We start from the raw sequence: 21,699 nt of genomic DNA, 5'->3' as shown, positions 1-21,699 counted from the left end.
ATGCGATCATGCTGTTGTTGCTGCCACTACGAGCCATTCAAACACTGTAAGCAGCTCGCACTAGGCTGAGCACTGAGTGTACCCGAGCACAACGATTCTCGTGCGAGTGGTTTACATATGTAAAGCACCTAAACTCCGAATTCGAACTATGTATTTATTTTGTAAAATCTGTGTTTGGTATGAATCTCAGGTTCGCTCATCTCTATTCCAACTCCACATATGGCAATTTGACTAGTTCCCTGGATCAACGACCAATTGCAGAGTCTAATGCACATGACCAATAATATATTTATCAAGAAAGGCGTCCAGACCCTCCTTGTATTTTTGTTGTGAATCAAAAATAATTGTGTACAAGTTAGGATCATGACATAGCCCTGTGCATATGGTTTGTATGCTGGCAATCATCTGGCAGGACAAAGTGGTACATGTGGATTGTCTATAGGAAACCTGTGTTTTAAGCCTACCATACACATATAGAGTTAAAGTTGTTGGGAAAAGGAGTATGTTTGTATAATTTACCCCAAAATTATTTAAATCATAAAGTGCCAAAATAATATTTCCATAAAGTGTCAGTATCTGGGCCAATAATAAACTTCTATAATGGGAGATAACATTGCTATAAACTGTTGGGATCAGGGATGCATACTGCAGATGACAAGACCATCAAGGCCAGTGGCATCCCCTTAGTAATGATCCTTTAGGACAGGGGTGGGGAACCTCCGGCCCGCGGGCCGCATGCGGCCCGCCATGACCTTTTATGTGGCCCCCGGGCAGATTCCCGGGGGAGGCAGTGCTGGTGCTGTCACCGCAGTTTGCTGCCGCCGGCCCTTTAAATCCACACATTGCTGTTTGTGCTGCAATGTGTTCTCCCGTCGGCCAGTGCCAATTGTGGGCGGGTCTACAGCAGCCTCAGCTTCCAGCCTTGTGTGTCTGCCCTCCGGAGATCAGTGCCTGCCTTCTCCTTCTGATGCAGTGTCCGGCTCCTGCACTCCGGTGATGTGAATGCAATGCTGCTGTGAGTCCAGCGCCGACCCTCTGCTGCTATGTGCCCTGCCCAATGCTTTGTGCCTCTCCCCCAGAGTTGCATGAAACTCTCAGCGCAGTGTGGCCCCCAATATCCTGTGTGCACCCCTCCCCCAGTCCTGTGTGCAGCCCCCCAATGTCCTGTGTGCAGCCCATCACCCAGTAGTCCTGTTTGCACCCCCCCAATCCAGTGTGCACCCCTCCCCCAGTCCTGTGTGCAGCCCCCCAATGTCCTGTGTGCACCCCCACACAATCCTATGTGCAGCCCATCACCCAGTCCTGTGTGCAGCCCCCAGTCCTGTGTGCACCCCCCCCAGTCCTGTGTGCACCCCCCAGTCCTGTGTGCAGCCTCCCCCAGTCCTGTGTGCAGCCTCCCCCAGTCCTGTGTGCAGCCTCCCCCAGTCCTGTGTGCAGCCTCCCCCAGTCCTGTGTGCAGCCCCCCCCAGTCCTGTGTGCTGCCCCCCCCCAGTCCTGTGTGCTGCCCCCCCCCAGTCCTGTGTGCTGCCCCCCCCCCAGTCCTGTGTGCTGCCCCCCCCCAGTCCTGTGTGCTGCCCCCCCCCAGTCCTGTGTGCTGCCCCCCCCCAGTCCTGTGTGCTGCCCCCCCCAGTCCTGTGTGCTGCCCCCCCCCAGTCCTGTGTGCTGCCCCCCCCAGTCCTGTGTGCTGCCCCCCCCCAGTCCTGTGTGCTGCCCCCCCCCCAGTCCTGTGTGCTGCCCCCCCCCAGTCCTGTGTGCTGCCCCCCCCCAGTCCTGTGTGCTGCCCCCCCCCCCAGTCCTGTGTGCTGCCCCCCCCCAGTCCTGTGTGCTGCCCCCCCCCCAGTCCTGTGTGCTGCCCCCCCCAGTCCTGTGTGCTGCCCCCCCCCAGTCCTGTGTGCTGCCCCCCCCCCAGTCCTGTGTGCTGCCCCCCCCCAGTCCTGTGTGCTTCCCCCCCCCCAGTCCTGTGTGCTGCCCCCCCCCCAGTCCTGTGTGCTGCCCCCCCCCAGTCCTGTGTGCTGCCCCCCCCCCAGTCCTGTGTGCTGCCCCCCCCCCAGTCCTGTGTGCTGCCCCCCCCCCCAGTCCTGTGTGCTGCCCCCCCCCCCAGTCCTGTGTGCTGCCCCCCCCAGTCCTGTGTGCTGCCCCCCCCAGTCCTGTGTGCTGCCCCCCCCAGTCCTGTGTGCTGCCCCCCCAGTCCTGTGTGCTGCCCCCCCAGTCCTGTGTGCTGCCCCCCCCAGTCCTGTGTGCTGCCCCCCCAGTCCTGTGTGCTGCCCCCCCCAGTCCTGTGTGCTGCCCCCCCCAGTCCTGTGTGCTGCCCCCCCCAGTCCTGTGTGCTGCCCCCCCCAGTCCTGTGTGCTGCCCCCCCCAGTCCTGTGTGCTGCCCCCCCCAGTCCTGTGTGCTGCCCCCCCCAGTCCTGTGTGCTGCCCCCCCCAGTCCTGTGTGCTGCCCCCCCCAGTCCTGTGTGCTGCCCCCCCCAGTCCTGTGTGCTTCCCCCCCCAGTCCTGTGTGCTGCCCCCTCCAGTCTTGTGTGCTGCCCCCTCCAGTCTTGTGTGCTGCCCCCTCCAGTCTTGTGTGCTGCCCCCCCCAGTCTTGTGTGTTGCCCCCCCCAGTCCTGTGTGCTGCCCCCCCCAGTCCTGTGTGCTGCCCCCCCCAGTCCTGTGTGCTGCCCCCCCCAGTCCTGTGTGCTGCCCCCCCCAGTCCTGTGTGCTGCCCCCCCCAGTCTTGTGTGCTGCCCCTCCAGTCTTGTGTGCTGCCCCTCCAGTCTTGTGTGCTGCCCCCCCAGTCCTGTGTGCTGCCCCCCCAGTCCTGTGTGCTGCCCCCCCCCAGTCCTGTGTGCTGCCCCCCCCCCAGTCCTGTGTGCTGCCCCCCCCAGTCCTGTGTGCTGCCCCCCCCAGTCCTGTGTGTACAGCCCCCCCAGTCGTGTGTACAGCCCCCCCCAGTGATGTCTGTGCCTCCCCCCCAGTGATGTCTGTGCCTCCCCCCCAGTGATGTCTGTGCCTCCCCCCCAGTGATGTCTGTGCCTCCCCCCCAGTGATGTCTGTGCCTCCCCCCCAGTGATGTCTGTGCCTCCCCCCCAGTGATGTCTGTGCCTCCCCCCAGTGATGTCTGTGCCTCCCCCCCAGTGATGTCTGTGCCTCCCCCCCAGTGATGTCTGTGCCCCCAGCCCCGCGTGTGGTGTCTGTGCCCCCAGCCCCGCGTGTGGTGTCTGTGCCCCCAGCCCCGCGTGTGGTGTCTGTGCCCCCAGCCCCGCGTGTGGTGTCTGTGCCCCCAGCCCCGCGTGTGGTGTCTGTGCTCCCAGCCCCGCGTGTGGTGTCTGTGCCCCCAGCCCCATGCCCCCAGTTAATTAATTGCTTCACCCAATATAGCAGGGTCATTTAAACATTGATAATTTTGTGCGGCCCCCGAAGGTTGGTAGAAATTTCCAAATGGCCCCCGACAGAAAAAAGGTTCCCCACCCCTGCTTTAGGACCAGGCGTTTTGGAAGGACATTAGACAGTGTCTTATATAAACACACTATATTATTATAGATATGTAAGAGTACATGATTATATGTAACGGTGACTTCCAGAATGTTCTTGTTTCAGTGGTTCTTATCCATTGAGATTTCTATAAACAGGATCGGGGACAGACAAAGCTAAGTTTCTTTCTGTAAGGACAGTTGAACTAATAAGGAAGACAATTGTCCTGTATGTCTCTGGTTAGAAGATTACTGCTGCAGGTCAGAGAGGTGGATCTCTCCTGAACACACTGTAGTACTATAGCGGTATTGATATCCCTAAAGCTTTACACATAACACAGTGGCTTTCAGGTATCCATTGTAATGGAAAAAGACGTTCTCAGGCTTCCTAGAAGACAATGATGCCTTTTATTGAAAACTCCGGTGCTCACCCTATAGATAAGACCTACCACAACTAAAGTATAAGAATTTTAGAACAACTCTATAATCAATTTATAGCAGTTATGTATTCAAAAGAAATATCAAAACCTAGATACAGTACCTACAAGTAGTATTCAACCCCCTGCAGATTTAGCAGGTTTGATAAGATGCAAATAAGTTAGAGCCTGCAAACTTCAAACAAGAGCAGGATTTATTAACAGATGCATAAATCTTACAAACCAACAAGTTATGTTGCTCAGTTAAATTTTAATAAATTTTCAACATAAAAGTGTGGGTCAATTATTATTCAACCCCTAGGTTTAATATTTTGTGGAATAACCCTTGTTTGCAATTACAGCTAATAATCGTCTTTTATAAGACCTGATCAGGCCGGCACAGGTCTCTGGAGTTATCTTGGCCCACTCCTCCATGCAGATCTTCTCCAAGTTATCTAGGTTCTTTGGGTGTCTTATGTGGACTTTAATCTTGAGCTCCTTACACAAGTTTTCAATTGGGTTAAGGTCAGGAGACTGACTAGGCCACTGCAACACCTTGATTTTTTCCCTCTTGAACCAGGCCTTGGTTTTCTTGGTTGTGTGCTTTGGGTCGTTGTCTTGTTGGAAGATGAAATGACGACCCATCTTAAGATCCTTGATGGAGGAGCGGAGGTTCTTGGCCAAAATCTCCAGGTAGGCCGTGCTATCCATCTTCCCATGGATGTGGACCAGATGGCCAGGCCCCTTGGTTGAGAAACAGCCCCACAGCATGATGCTGCCACCACCATGCTTGACTGTAGGGATGGTATTCTTGGGGTCGTATGCAGTGCCATCCAGTCTCCAAACGTCACGTGTGTGGTTGGCACCAAAGATCTCGATCTTGGTCTCATCAGACCAGAGAACCTTGAACCAGTCTGTCTCAGAGTCCTCCAAGTGATCATGAGCAAACTGTTGATGAGCCTTGACATGACACTTTGAAAGTAAAGGTACCTTACGGGCTCGTCTGGAATGGAGACCATTGCGGTGGAGTACATTACTTATGGTATTGACTGAAACCAATGTCCCCACTGCCATGAGATCTTCCCGGAGCTCCTTCCTTGTTGTCCTTGGGTTAGCCCTGACTCTTCGGACAAGCCTGGCCTCGGCACGGGTGGAAACTTTCAAAGGCTGTCCAGGCCGTGGAAGGCTAACAGTAGTTCCATAAGCCTTCCACTTCCGGATGATGCTCCCAACAGTGGAGACAGGTAGGCCCAACTCCTTGGAAAGGGTTTTGTACCCCTTGCCAGCCTTGTGACCCTCCACGATCTTGTCTCTGATGGCCTTGGAATGCTCCTTTGTCTTTCCCATGTTGACCAAGTATGAGTGCTGTTCACAAGTTTGGGGAGGGTCTTAATAAGTCAGAAAAGGCTGGAAAAAGAGATAATTAATCCAAACATGTGAAGCTCATTGTTATTTGTGCCTGAAATACTTCTTAAAACTTTAGGGGAACCACACAGAATTCTTGTGGGTTGAATAATAAATGACCCTCTGAATAAACTTTTCACAATTTAAAAAAAAAAAAAAAAAAAAAAAGAAATAACATTCTTTTTTGCTGCAGTGCATTTCACACTTCCAGGCTGATCTACAGTCCAAATGTCACAATGCCAAGTTAATTCCGAATGTGTAAACCTGCTAAATCTGCAGGGGGTTGAATACTACTTGTAGGCACTGTATATATGATACACGACAATTGCTTTTATTATTTAAGTAAACATTTGTAAAGAATTAAAATTTAACACAAAATAAGAAATGATAACACAAAAAGAGATATACATGATTTGGAGATGATGAAATAATTGGACCTGTGAATATATGACAAAGTTATAATCAGTATAAATAAGTATATAAAGTGACCCGTGTGGTATAAATAGATAAATACATATTCGTGTGTGATTACAGATAGAGATATGTATATATATATATATATATATATATATATATATATATATATATATATATATATACAGTATATGTATATATATATATACATACATATATATATGATAATTATAATGATTTCATCCCTGTAAAGTGACGTGCCCTGAGGCGCAAGCTCAAACAATGTGCAAAACGTTTGCAGTATTTAAATGAATAGATATAGCACAGGTACATATGAAATTATATGGATACATATATATATATATATATATATATATATATATATATATATATATATTTGTGTCATTTCAGTCACAAATGCATGATAATTGTAATGATTTCATAAATTATAGTGAAATATATCTACACATTTGTACGTTTCGCCTTGCAGCTTTAACAAGGGTTCCCTTGTTAAAGCTACAAGATGAAATGTGTTAGCACAAAATACATGTCTTTTTACTAATGATAATGCCTTATTGACCTATGGATTTTTCAATTTGCCTGTACTATATTCATTTATTCATTCATTCATTCATTGAGTTTTTGCAAACGTTTTGAACATTTTTGGATTATGTTTTTTATAGCATTTCATATGTATATATATATATATATATATATATATATATATATATATATATATATATCTCACTATAATTGCTTAACTCATTATAGTTACAATACATATGCGACTGAAATTACACTAACATGTTTAAGTATCCATTTAATACTCCACATATCAATTTCCTCTTTTATTTATACTCATTACAATATTTTGATACATTTATAAGTCCAAATTATATTAATTTTATTATTTGATACGTGCCTGTGTTATAATTATTTATATACTGTAAAGGTTTCACACTTTATTTGATTTTAGTCCTTCTAGCACGTCACTTTACAGGTGTATTTATTTCACTATAACTGATGAAATAATTTTAATTATCATTGATATATGACTGTAATCACACTAGGATATTGATATATCTGTTTATACAGCACAGGTCACTTTATGTACTTAAGCATACTGATTATAACATCTGTAATCACAGGTCCAATTTATTTTATTATCCACACACATAATGTATATCTCTTTTTGTGAATCATTTCTTAGTTTCAAATTCAATTCTCTAAGAGTTTTTACCTAGATCAGATATTAAAGGCAATTTTATTGTGTACCATATGTACTTGAGGTTTTGATTTAACAACCAAAGCACAGTGTGAAGTGATTTAGGTCCACCATCTGAAAAAATGCATTTAGAAAAAAGGGAAAAAAAGCAGCGCTCCCTAGTGTACAGATTTTGAGTAGGCAAAGTAACAATAAAAGTAAGAGGAAATGGTTACCTTGGTGAGATGACCACATTTATCTGAATCGGGGAACTCAAGAAATTACCGGACACAACTGGATAGCATTGTAACATTCACTGCTGGTGTTGCTAAGGCAGCAATCGAGAGTGGACCCACTGGACCACAGGGGAGCCCGGGGCTTACCCTTTAGAGGGATGGGATAGACTATGCACCTTCCGCGATGCAGACGCTAGGTACCACTCCCAGGGCAGTGCCTGGGACTGTGACTGTTGACCCCCATGACAGGAGGTGGACTCAGGTACGGACACAGGAGCAGGCAGGTACTGGCGGGATAACTGAGACAAACAGTCAGGCGGGTACAGGGGATGGTCGGCATGGTAGGGACAGATAGGTATGGGAAGGCAGGCACAGATACAGGTGATGGACACAGGAATAACGCTACCTAATAACTAGCTAAAAAATTGGTAGACTAACTAACTAGGAAGTTACGCAGGCACCTCCCGTAGTGGCAGGGTGCCTTAACTGCACAGTGCCTCTCAGCCGTAGGCTGAAAGGCATTTCCGGGAGATGACACGCCAGCCCTTTAAAAGAAGGGCCCATGTGTGTACGCCTGCCCTAAGCACATTCCAGGGGAGCCTGTGAGATATGCACAAGCACCGGGGGAAGGAGAGTAGGAACATATATGGATGGCCGGAGGGTAGCAGGGGAGGACACAACCCAACAGGAGCGGTGAGTAAGTCGCATCCCTGCAGGGATGCCAGCGCTGCAAGCATGATGGATCATAGACAGAAAAATGGTCTTTTTATTGAAGCAACACGTTACTGCATCAAATAGGTGCCTTCATCAGGCCATATAATTAAAAGGTTACACAAAGGCACACCTGAAAACAGATCTATAGGTGTTAAACACAAATATATACTGTATATATACAGTATATATATATATATATATATATATATATACTGTATGTATAAATTACTTTCTCACACATACATTTTATTAACGTTACACATACTGTACATGCTGTATATATAAGACTTTTAAACACACACTTAAATGTATGAGTTAAAGTGAATCGGTCAGAAATATCTACACCCCCAAATCATATATATTTCTCCCTACTGGAGCGTTCTTTAGGGATTATCTAATATATAAAGCTGAGTGTATGTGTGTGTATGTATGCATGTATGTATGAATGTGTGTATGTCCGCTAAAGGAATCCACACCGTCACATTTACAATCACAACATTTTGCACAGACACTCCATGGAACGTCATAGACTATGTTTTGAAGGGAAAATTTAACCCCGCGCTTTACAGTTACTCTGCAACAAACCTGCCTCCATTAAAATCAATGGAGCTACAAGGTACATATAGGTTATTAATAGCAGCTGTGAGTGGTTGCTATAGGAATGAAAGACATTCATAGTATAACAAGCTTATGTCTGAGGTAATAAAATGTCAGTAGAAAAACAGAGAGAGACCGACAGACATAGGCACAGACAGAGTAAGAAGCAGACAGGGAAAGAGACAGACAGAGACAGACAGGGAAAGAGACAGAGAGAGAGAGAGAGACAGTCAAAGAGACAGAGCCGGACAGAGACAGATAGGGAAAGAGGTGGATAGAGAGAGACAGAAAGCGACAGACAGACATAGACACAGACAGAGTTAGAGGCAGACTGGGAAAGAGACAGAGAGACAAAGACAGACAGAGAGAGACAGACAGTCAAAAGACAGAGGCAGACAGACACAGATAGAAAGGGAAAGAGGCAGGGAAAGAGACATACAGACAGACAGAGAGAGAGAGACAGACACTCAAAGAGACAGAGGCCGACAGACACAGACAGACAGGGAAAGAGACAGAAAGAGAGAGACAGACAGTCAAAAAGACAGAGCCAGACAGACACAGACAGACAGACACAGACAGAAAGGGAAAGAGAAAAAGACAGGGAAAGAGACAGAGAAAGAGACAGACAGGGAAAGAGACAGAAACAGGGAAAGAGACAGGCACGGAAAGAGACAGGCAGGGAAAGAGACAAAAACAGGGAAAGAGACAGAGACAAGGAAAAAGACAGGGAAAGAGACAGAGACAGACGGGGAAAGAGACAGATGGGGAAAGAGACAGACGGGGAAAGAGACAGACGGGGAAAGAGACAGATGGGGAAAGAGACAGACGGGGAAAGAGACAGACTGGGAAAGAGACAGACTGGGACAGAGACAGACGGGGAAAGAGACAGGCAGGGAAAAAGACAGGCAGGGAAAAAGACTGACAAACAGACACAGAGCTAGAGAGCGACAGACAGATACAGAGAGAGACAGAGATAGAGAGAGACCGAGATAGATAGAGATAGACAGAGACTGATAGAGAGACAGACAGAGGGATAGACACAGACAGACAGACATAGATAGATACAGAGACACACTTGGATACAGACAGACACACAGACAGACAGACAGACACACAGCCAGACAGAGACAGAAAGAAAGAGACAGACACGGAAAGAGACAGACAGAAAGAGAGAGAGAGGCAGACACACAGAGACAGACAGACAGATACAGTAAGATACAGACAGAGACAGACACACAGAGACCGACACACAGAGACCGACACACAGAGACCGACACACAGAGACAGACACACAGAGACAGACATACAGACAGAGACTGGGAGAGAGACAAAGAGACAGTTACTATCCCGGGCAATGCCCGGGTACTACAGCTAGTTAAGGGATAAACTGGTTTATCTTTTATAGGTCTCCAGTCATATACATGGTTTGGAGGTGTAGACATTTGTGAGTTTCCATTTAAACCCACACACAACCTACAATGTCATATTCCTCCATGTTATGTTATATATGAGGGATACAACATCACAGGTGAAAGATGAGGGACAGGTTAAAATAAACATAGAAAATCTACATGTTTTATATAGTTGTTTAAAAAACTATTTTACAGCCCGGCGGTCCTCTGTATGGGGAGTTGGGTGACAAGGCTACTGGCTGAGCAATAGTTGGGCTGACAGCTACCTGATGTATACGGCCAGCTTTAGAGAGAAGAAAAGCTGACAAACAAGAGCAGGAATGTGTTGAAGGAGCTAATTGCTAACTAGTGTGTGCAAAGAACAAAAACGAGGAAACAAACTGTCCCTGCACAATGGAGGGTTGCTATGGTGATGAGGACGCTCGAGTACAGCTACATGAATCCGAAAAGAGAGGAAACTGGATGGCGTCCTCACATGGGAGGGTTGCTATGGTGATAACAACGCTGAAGCCAAGTTGCGGGAGTCAGATTATAGGCACCTGGATACTCCATTTTGGGAACAGAAAAGGCAGGAACACAGGGAGGGAGAAAAAGAGCAAGATCAGAGCAATGAGAGAGAGAAAAGAGGAGGACAAATTACATGGTGTGATAGGTAAAGATATGTCAGCTAGGAGTGAACAATAGCAGTTTAGGGGAAAATAATTCTGATTATTGATTACAGGGTTGTCCACTACTGGACAAACTCTTCTTAATAACTCCAGTTTGTGGCACAAATTTTTTTTGTATGTGCAGCAGACTGGAACAACAAGGCTATGTACACACGTTACCTTTTTCATGCTTTTTTCCATGCTTTTTTCCATGCAGATTTTAATCAATGCTGCAAGGAAAAACGTATCCCAGCAAAGTCTATGAGAATTGTGAGCTGCTGTGCACATATAGACATACACATATTTTTTTTTGTGCAAACCTTAGACTAGACAGCCTTAAAATGCAGCATGATTAATACTGTGTGATAAATTAGACAAGTCTTAAGGGCGCTTTACACGCTGCAACATTGCTAGCAATCGCACCCGCCCCCGTCGTTTGTGTGTCACGGGAAAATCGTTGCCCGTGGCAAACAATATCGCTAGGACGAGTCACACATACTTACCTTCCTAGCGACGTCGCTGTGGGCAGCGAACAACCTCTTTTTTAAGGGGGAGGTTCGTGCGCCGTCACAGTAACGTCACACAGCGGCCCGCCAATAGAAGCGGAGGAGCGGAGACCAGCCGCATTAACGACACGCCCACCTCATTGCCGGAGGACGCAGGAACGCTGTTGTTCGTCGTTCCCAGGGTGTCACATAGCGATGTATGCTGCCTAAGGAACGACGAACAATCTGCGTCCAGCACCAGCAACGATATTTTGGAAATGAACGACGTGTCAACGATCAACGATTAGGTGAGTATTTTTGATCGTTAACATTCGCTCATAGGAGTCACACGCAACGACATCGCTAACGAGACCGGATGTGCGTCACGAATTCCGTGACCCCAACGATATCTCGTTAGTGATGTTGTTGCGTGTAAAGTGGCCTTTAGACTGTCTAGCCTACGTTTACACCACCTATCAGTTGACCTTTTTGCCCAAATGTCGCATGGAAGGATACAACTTTTTCACTTTGGCCACGCCACTTGTAGGATAACGTGCTGCCATTTTTTTGGACATGTGCCAGAATTCTGGTGCATTTAGCCTGATAAATCGCCCCCATTAATCTTAGTTATTATAACTTCTTTATGTAAAAGATTCTTAAGGTTTTCATGCATCTTCTATCATCTTTACTAATTTTCTTGTTCTATTTATACCGCTGCCGCCTACAAACAGAGGTGTAACAACCGTAGAGAACCATCACTACAGATTAGAACAATGCCTTGAGAACTCGTCCTCATCATATGCTGCTTAAAGGGAACGTATCACCAGATTTGGTGACTACAAGCTGTGGCCACCACCAGTGAACTCTTAGATACAGCATTCTAACATGCTGTATATACCGTAAGAGCCCAGGCCGCTGTGTAGAATGTAAAAATGATTTTATAATACTTACCTAAATGGTCGCTGCGGTGGAGTTGGGCCATATGGGCGTCTCCGTTCTCCAGTGCTGGCGCCTCCTCTTTCAGCTATCTTCGTCCTCCTTCTGAAGCCGGGGTGCATGACATGTCCTACGTCATCCACACTCGCCGGTCTCGTACAGACGCACTACAATACTTTATCTGCCTTGTTCAGGGCAGATCAAAGTGCTCCTGCACAGGACCTCAATGGCATATATGGCCGAAAGATGAGGCTTCGCACCCGGAGAACGGAGACACTCATCTGACCCGTCTGCACCGTACTGACCGTTTAGGTAAGTATTATAAAGTCATTTTTACGTTGGCCTGTGCTCTTATATACAGTATTCTGGAATGCTGTATATAAGAGCCCACTGGTGGTGGCCGCAGCTTATAGTCCTAAATCTGGTGACAGGTTCCCTTTAAAATTTGTTTATAAGCAAAGACATGCAGAAAGATAATAAGCGCCAAAGATATTTACTATGGTCAAACCCTTAAAAATCAGACCTCGGAAATGTTGAAAATTGTGGAATGTGATAAAAATAGAGCACTGAATTTTACAAATCAATTAACATTCAATAAAACCAGCAAAATAAATCTTTTTTTCCCACGTTAAACCAGCAAATGTTGCTATAAAACAGAGTAACACAGACATAAAGATCCTGAAACATAATTAATTCTGAGTGTATATCCTCTTCTGCCGAGGCTTTTTGTGAACAGATGTGATTGAAATAGATACTCTTAGTCTGTTTTGGATACCTAAAGTAGCATCTGTCAGTTTATGAAGCTGAGCCTTGTAAAGGAATAGGATTCATAAAGCTGATAGATATTTCTCTGTTTTCCTCTATTTATTATCATATGTTCCTGGTCACTCTGCATTCTGAACTATGTCGGATTCGGCGGACTACGGCGAACCTACGGGGGAACTTTGCTTTCAAATAAATTGGTGAGCAAGGGGCATTGTCTGGTTTTTACTTCTAACTGTTTGTTTTTTAGGTTTCCATTTCTGGGGTTACATCGGATTCTCTACACTACATTGGTCCTACATGTTTTCATGTTTGTTTTTTCAATAAAATGGTGAACCAAGGAAAAAGTGGAGGAGTATTTTTTCAAATAAACTATTTGTGTATTTTATTTTTTTCCTTATTGGGTTAGTAATGGGGGTGTCTGATTAACACCTCTCAATTACTAACTCCAGGGCTTGATGTCAGCTGACATTACAAAGCTGACATCAACCCCATTAACCATTACTTTGATTGCCACTGCAATTTGAAAAAGCCAAAACGAAGCTCCAGAATTGGCACATCTAATGTGTTGCACCACTTCTGGGGTGGCTGCAGGCTGTTATTTTTAGGCTGAGAAGGGCCCAATAACTATGGACCTTCCCAGCCTGATAATATCAGCACTTAGCTGTCTGCTTTATCTTTTATGGTTATAAAAATTGGGGGACCACAGATTGTTTTTTTTTTTATTTATTTATTTACTCAAGAAAGGCTGTCCCATAAGTTTTGCAGGGTGCAATTTTATTATATGTTGGGATGGGGAGTTGTGCAATTATAAGTCTATATGTCTGTATGTCTATATGTCTGTCTATCTATATCTATTATCTATCTACTATTTTCTATCGCTATAGCATTCATTGCTATACAAAAACACTAGAAATCCATGGGTGAAAAACGCATGCAAAAAAGCTGGAAAAAGCAAGTATTTTCCCCTGCGTTTTTCCTGCTAAGAGATGCAAAAATGGTGCAGAAATTTCTGCATTCAAATACTTAACCTGTGCACATACCCTAAAAGGTAGATTGAGACATAACTTAGATTTTGTAAATCAGGGGTCTAAAGGCCTCCCCCAATAATCGTTTTGTAATAAACTTAAAGGGAACCTGTCAGGTAATTTATGCGCTCTAACCTAGTAGCAGGGTGATGTGTGGCCTAGTAACCCCTTCCTACCCATCCCTGTGTTGTAATATTGTGTAAGGTGCATGTATAAAAATATATTTTATTTCTTATATGTTTTGTAGGTAAATGAAAAGGGGCTGTAGCCCAGTGGGGGTGTTTGCATGTTTTGTGTGGTATCACGCCCCTGTGGGCGTGATACCATAGATTTACATGAGCGACGTCCTGTCGCTCCTTGAGATCCCACGCGTGCACACTTACCATTCCCGCAGCCTTGTTATCTGGGTGCTTGCTTCTTGTCTTTCAGATGCACACTGTGCGTGGTCGGAACCGCGGGAGTCTTCTGAGCATGCGCAGTGCACGTCTGAAGCCGAGGAGCAAGCACCCGGATAACTAGGCTGCGGGAATGGAAAGTGCGCACGTGTGGGATCTCCAGGTGCTGACAGTATATCGCTCATGTAAATCCATGGTATCATGCCCACAGGGGTGTGATACCACGGAAAACATGTAAACGCCCACAGGGCGTTGCGACGCGACGCCCATGGGGCTAGAGACCCTGCTCATTTACTTACACATAAGTAATAAAACATATTTGTATACATCCACATTACACAATATTACAACACAGGGATGGGTAGGAAGGGGTTACTAGGCCACACATCACCCTGCTTCTAGGTTAGAACACATAAATTACCTGACAGGTTTCCTTTAAAGGATGCGTTTTTTCCATGTGTTTTCTATGCATTCTGGCGTGGAAAAAAACACTGTAAAATCGTTGAAAGAATTGACATGCTGCAGATTTATTTCTGCACCAAATCTGCAAGGGAAAAAAAGCAACATCTGCACAAAACTTCAGGATTCTCATTGACTTTGTTGGTATAAGGATTTGCATGCAGATTTGTGAGAAAAAAAAACACACTAAAAAACACATAACAGAAATGCAATAAAACGCACTGTGTGCACATAGCTTTACTTGTAAAGACAGAGTTTTTATCTCTTGTATATGAATTTCTATTTGTATTCTTGTTTATCAACAGGAAATAAAGGAAAACAAATGATCCTCTTAGGCCTAAGACATACGGCATAAAAATCGGAGCGAGTGGAATGCGATGAAACATCGCATTCTACTCGGACCAATATTACTCTATATGTCCGCACCCATGAGCGATTATTTTCTCGGCCCCAATCAGACCAAGAAAGCAATCGCAGCATGCTGTGACTGTAATGCGAGACTTTCTCTCGCACCCATTCAAGTCTATAGGGTGAGAGAAAGATCGCACTGCACTCGCGGTACACCGGTGATTACTGTGCTTTGCACACTCTTGGCATTCTCTTGATGAGCTTCAAGAGGTAGTCACCGGAAATGGTTTTCCAACAGTCTTGAAGGAGTTCCCAGAGATGCTTAGCACTTGTTGACCCTTTTGCCTTCACTCTGCGGTCCAGCTCACCCCAAATCATCTTGATTGGGTTCAGGTCTGGTGACTGTGGAGACCAGGTCATCTGGCGTACCACCCCATCACTCTCCTTCTTGGTCAAATAGCCCTTACACATCCTGGAGGTGTGTTTGGAGTCATTGTCCTGTTGAAAAATAAATGATGGTTCAACTAAACGCAAACCGGATTTTCGGACTGACTGACTTTCATTTCTTAAAACAATGATGGCCACTCGTTTGTCTTTACTTAGCTGCTTTTTTCTTGCCATAATACAAATTCTAACAGTAGGATTATCAGCTGTGTATCCACCAAACGTCTGCACAACACAACTGATGGTCCCAACCCCATTTATAAGACAAGAAATCACACTTATTAAACCTGACAGGGCACACCTGTGAAGTGAAAACCATTTCCAGTGACTACCTCTTGAAGCTCCTCAAGAGAATGCCAAGAGTGTGCAAAGCAGTAATCAAAGCAAAAGGTGGCTACTTTGAAGAACCTAGAATATAAGACATATATTTTTAGCTGTTTCACATTTTTTTAAGTATTTCATTCCACATGTGTTAATTCATAGTTTTGATGCCTTCAATGTGAATCTACAATTTTCAGAGTCATAAAAATAAAGAAAACTCTTTGAATGAGAAGGTGTGTCCAAACTTTTGGTCTGTACTATACATATCTATATCTATATATATATATATATATATATATAGATATAGATATATATATATTCGTGTTGTATGTAACACCCCACCCCTTCTGGTCACATGGGTATAACATCAGAACAGGTCCTTCTAGTGACTTAGTAAAATGATTCTATAATAGAGTTAGCACAGATAAAAGGGTGAGGACGGACAGGCAGGGGGACGGGCATCACTATGAATGCCCAACCCAGCTATCAGCTGATCGGCAGCTGCTGTCATTCAAAAAGCTGCTGATTTTACAAACTTTACTTGCTTGTGTTTCAAAACCTATATATCCGAGCTGACCACTACAGGTATGTATAGAATCAGCTAGATAGTATAGCACTGGCTTTAGGTTATATAGGAATATCCCGGTGATTGATGTGCTTTAATATACGGTAAATAACACGTATAGACATAGCTGTATGTAACCAACTATACCGCAGTCCCTAAAATCAGCAGTCAAGGACTGACATTATTTGTATTAGGTCCCGTCAGGGACATATCACTGTCCTATTGCATATGTGGCGCCCTGGACAAGCCAGGTCGTCACAGGTACTGCAACAACACACCCCACACCCCGGCTAGGCACACCGAAGTCAGACAAAAATCCTTGTTGCCTCCCTCCAGGGGCTGATGTCCACACCAGGGGGTGGAGCCAGGTGGTTGGCCCCACCCACCAAGGAGTTCACAGTCCTGGAGGCGGGAAAGGGAAGTCAGATCAGTTTTAGAGAGTGAAGTGGTAGTAGAGGAGACTGACCGTGTCGGGTGCATGGCCCGGGCACATACAGCAAGGTTGGCAGACGGTGGTGACCGTCTGCAGGAGAGGCTGATTGACGTGAACCGTAAGGACCGGGGACGGGCGGTAGCCCGCCGGTACCGGATCGGGGAGCGAAGAGAAGCCAGCACCATTCGGCAGGGCCTACGGACCCCGACCATGCTTGGAGTCGCCGTAAAACCGGTCAAATCCATTAGCGAAGGGAACCTCCGGGGTTTCCCAGCAGTCAAGACCCGATTGAAGGCAGCAGCTCAAACCGTGAAGGGAAATACAGTCACCGCCAAGGCTACAGTTCCCAGGGCCCGTGCCTGCGGGCAAAAGGGGCTCCCTCAGCCTCCATCCAAGCTGGGGAGCGGTTTACCGGTGGGAAGCCACCAGAACCGAGAACACAATACAGGTGCAGGGAAAGGCAGTCACCGCCAACCTACCGGGAGAAGAACCACCGCAGCCGTCTGTGGGACCCGTCCATCCAGCCATTTGTTTTACCGGAGACTTTGTGTTCATCATTGGCTGAGTGAGTACCACCGTGCCGTGCGGCACCGCGCTGCCCCCGCGACCCTGCACCTCACCAGGTCCCGTAAGCCACCTGCCACCCTCCCCTCACCGGGCCCCGGGACAACCAACCCCCCTACCCACGGAGGGGAAAAACAACATCCAAGCTGCTCCCTGTCATCGCTCCTGGGATCCCCGTCCAGAGCAGCGGTGGTGTCACAACCTCACCACAACCGTGGGTGGCGTCACGGACAATAAATCCCCCCCCACAACCATTCCCCTTTTCACTCATGGGCGAGGAGCGCCGCTCGAGTCCCCGGGATCCGGCCCACCGCTCGAGCCACCACCGAGCAGCAGCAGCCGGACCCGAGCAGTGGGTGAGCGCAGCATCCCCTCCTCCGCCCGCGACACATATAATACTTTAGTTATAGGAAAGTGGAGCTTTGTTGTGCACTTTTTCCCGGACTTACCATTATTGCTGCTCCTTTTGCTGCACATAATACAGAAGCAGAATGTGTTGTGTATCTGATACATGTATTGTCACAGAGCCATAAGGAAGTGCTATTATTAGTTTAGACACCAACTGATTCCATGATAGTGTCACATTTCCTGCACATATGCTTATGTTTTTGCACAGATGACCCCTGGAACATCTGTTAGGTTTGTGGTGGTATCTGAAGTTTCATGTGATTTGTCTCCTTTCCTCCAGCAGTTTCAAACACTAGCAGCTTCCCATCGAACCCGTCCATAACGACGTATTGCTGGTAAATATTGTCAATATCTGGATTCAGCCATTTGTCAGGAGACACCCGATCTGCCAGGATCCACAGCATTGATGTGAAACGTTAATCATTGCTGAATCAATGGCTAGGAAGTGCGCACATGAACTGAGCATGAAGTCATTCCATTGTACGCAGTCATTGTGCTGCACAGATTCAATTATCCTAACAAGTTCACTTTCCGCTGATCATTAGCAACAGGTAGGAAAAAATATCTATTGTAGCTTCTTTAAAAAGCATATTAATGCGACAAGGTATCTGCAATCAGTGGAGCAGGGCAACTGTTTCATCATGAAATGGAGCAAATGTAAATATTACTGGCACGATTTCACTACTCATGATGCCCTAGGCTCAGCCATCCTATAGAATCAGGGATATGCTGAGCAGTCAGTATTGTGAGCAACAGCTCAGCCATCCTATAGAATCGGGGATATGCTGAGCAGTCAGTATTGTGAGCGACAGCTCAGCCATCCTATAGAATCGGGGATATGCTGGGCAGTCAGTAATGTGAGCGACAGCTCAGCCATCCTATAGAATCGGGGATATGCTGAGCAGTCAGTATTGTGAGCGACAGCTCAGCCATCCTATAGAATCAGGGGTATGCTGGGCAGTCAGTAATGTGAGTGACAACTCTGCCATCCTATACAATCAGGGGTATGCTGGGCAGTCAGTATTGTGAGTGACAGCTCAGCCATCCTATAGAATCGGGTATCCTGGGCAGTCTATTGTGAGTGACAGCTCAGTCACCCTATAGAATCAGGGGTATGCTGGGCTCTGGTAGGATGTTTAGGGTAGTTGTCCTGCTGGAAGGTGAACCTATACCCCAGTCTCAAGTATTATGTAGCCTCTAACAGGTTTTCCTCCAGGATTTCCCTGTATTTAGCTCCATCTATCTTCCCATCAGCTCTGACCAGCTTCCCTGCCCCTGCTGAGGAAAAGTCTCCCCACAGCATGATGCTTCCACCACCATGTTTGATGGTGGAAATGTCATTGTTAGGATGATGTGCAGTGTCAGTTTTCTGGCATTAGAACACTGGAGTGGTGGTTGTTCTAAATGGGCCTATATACACCTATGTAGGTATTGCATTAAAAATCAGATGTTTGCAGCTAGAGCAGTCATTTACCACATTAAAAATGTATAGAGTGGATTTCTGTTTAATTTAATGTTAGCTTGATTGAAAAAAATGTGCTTTTCTTTCAAAAATAAGGAAATATCTAAGTGACCCTAAACGTTTGAACTGTAGAGTAGGACCGCCCACTGATGGTGTACCGCGGCCAAGCCGCTCGGATCCGGAGCTACGGTGGCTCAAGGGGTCTCCGGACCTGGGGGTTCGTGCGGACACTCGAATTCAAAAGAGAGGGGATAGATATGTACAGGGGATGTGTAAGTTTGTGACGCCACCCACGGTGCGTGGTAATGTAGGAGACCACTGCTGCTGTTGGGGAGCCCGGTGGCGATGGTGTAGCAGCAGGATGTTTAACCTCTCCGTGGTTAGAGGGTTTGTGCTCCGGGGCCCGTTTGGTGTTGGTGACTGGGGTGTCGTTGGATAGAGGAAAAGGAGCTTTTCAGCGTACTCACTCAGTCCAAGAATAACAACTCCGACAGCTTGTAAACCAGAATTCTGAGCACCGCTGCAGCATGGAGGGAGCACGTGTAGATCCGTGCCCTTGTTGTTGCTGTTAGCCTGTGGCCTTTTCCGTGGCACCTTCTCACTAGTTGGACCCTCAAGCTTGAAACCTTTCGGGTCCCGCTCACCCGTATGGGTTCACACGTAGGATTTCTTTGGACTGTATTTGGGAAAGTCCTATCCCATCGGTGCGCTAGTACCCCGATTTTGGAGCGGGTTGGGGATGAATCTTGAAGTCTTCACCCCCGTCGGGTAAATTACCGGGACGCGTGAAGCTACTTCCTGGCCTACGGTCCACATATCTCGTCGTGCCCTGGCCCCTGCCTGCTGATGGCTCAAGGCCGCTGGCTGCCCTCCTCCGCAGTCCAAATTCTAGAAACACTCTGCACCACACCCACCAGACACACCATTGGGTAGCCTGAAGGGAATAGGGCTGCCCACTTGGGGAGTTGGTTTGGAGGGTCAGGAGTGTAGGAGACAGTGAGAAGTAAAGTGACTCTCGAGAGGAGAGGTCACAGGTTAGGAGCTGGGCTCGTCAGTACTAGGTGGCAGATGTTGGTCTGGGCCTGGTAGGAGCTGGAACCCCATTCGCAGGGGATCGTGTCAAGGGGCACAGAACTGCCGAGGAGGGCAGCCGGCGGCCTTGAGCCATCTCCAGGCAGAGGCCAGGGCACGACGGTGTATGTGGACCCTAGGCCAGGAAGTAGCTTCACGCGTCCTGGTAATTTACCCGACAAGGGTGAAGACTTCATGATTCGTTCTCCACCCGCTCCAAAATCGGGGGTACTAGCGCAACGAGGTGGATAGGACTTTCCCAATACACAGTCCAGAAAATCCCAAGCGTGAACCCTGAGAGCAAGCTCACTCCGTTAGCCATACGGGTGAGCGGGACCCGACTAGTTTCAAACTACAGGGGCCAACAAGTAAAGACAGTGCCAAGGAAAAGGTCACAGGCTTTCAAGCAACACCATCGGGCAAGGACCCCAGTGTACTCCCTCCCTGCTACAGTGATGCTAAGAATTCCGGTTTACAAGTTGTCGGTGTCAGCGTTATTGAACTGAGTGAGTACGCAATGACCCTTTCCTCCCCAACGGTACTCGCCACTCCCCATCATCAAGGCCAGGGGCACTCCTCCCTACCCACGGAGAGGTTAAACACCTGGCTGCCATTTCATCGCCACCGGGCGCTTCCAACAGCAGCGGTGGTATCCCACCTTACCACACACCATGGATGGCGTCACGAACGCTAACCACAAAATCCCCTGTAAATACCCCCTTTTATTTCGAGTGTACGCGCGACCCCTCTCAGGGCTGGAGACCCCTCGAGCCACCGCGGATCCGGATCCGAGCATCAGCCCGGCTGCTGGCGCTGGGGCAGTACACATGTATAAACCTCAGTGTACCCACAAGAGAAATCGACATGTTGTGGATTGGAAACAAAGTGCAGGTCAGGATACCATGAGCAAAAAGAAGCACAGTGGGAAGGATATTACTATAAATGTCATCCACTTTGCTGGAACTGTAAGACGCTGTGAAAATACGTAGCCTCAAAAACACACCGAGAACTCATTGTGGGCCCACAGCCTTAAAGGCACTTTACACGCAGCGATATCGCTATCGATATCGCTAGCAAGCGTACCCGCCCCCGTCGGTTGTGCGTCATGGGCAAATCGCTGCCTGCAGCGCACAACATCGCTTACACCCGTCAGACACACTTACCTGCCTAGCGACGTCGCTGTGGCCGGCGAGTCGCCTTCTTTCTAAGGGGGTGGTTCGTGCGGCGTCACTTAGCGGCCGCCCAATAGAAGTGGAGGGGCGGAGATGAGCGGGACGAACATCTCGCCCACCTCCTTCCTTTCTCATTGCAGGCGGCCGCAGGTAAGGTGATGTTCCTTGTTCCTGCGGTGTCACACCGATGTGTAACCTGCGTCCTGCAACAGCACCGATAATCAAGAATGGAACGACGCGTCAACGATCAATGATTAGGTAAGTAATTTTGATCGTTAATGGTCGTTCGTGCGTTTCACACGCAACGATGTCGCTAAGGAGGCCGGATGTGTGTCACGAATTCCATGACC

At 47.2% G+C, this 21,699-nt stretch overlaps 1 protein-coding gene across 2 annotated transcripts in view; it reads left to right on the top strand.

The window, feature by feature from the left end:
• The window catches only part of CERKL (CERK like autophagy regulator), a 161,731-nt gene that overhangs the window by 7,356 nt on the left and 132,676 nt on the right, over positions 1–21,699 (top strand). Inside the window, exon 1 of one of the 2 annotated variants that reach the window (XM_075317410.1) lies at positions 10,396–10,501. The exons of the other annotated variant lie outside the window; for it this stretch is intronic. Coding sequence (XP_075173525.1) covers positions 10,459–10,501 — 43 coding nt within the window. The 5' untranslated portion in view covers positions 10,396–10,458. Of the gene's footprint in view, positions 1–10,395; positions 10,502–21,699 lie in introns of those variants that run through there. 2 annotated transcript variants of the gene reach the window in all.

This window comes from Anomaloglossus baeobatrachus, chromosome 7 (assembly GCF_048569485.1).
Source record: "Anomaloglossus baeobatrachus isolate aAnoBae1 chromosome 7, aAnoBae1.hap1, whole genome shotgun sequence".
Lineage (NCBI taxonomy): Eukaryota > Metazoa > Chordata > Amphibia > Anura > Aromobatidae > Anomaloglossus > Anomaloglossus baeobatrachus.
This window is presented reverse-complemented; position numbering and strand designations above follow the sequence as displayed.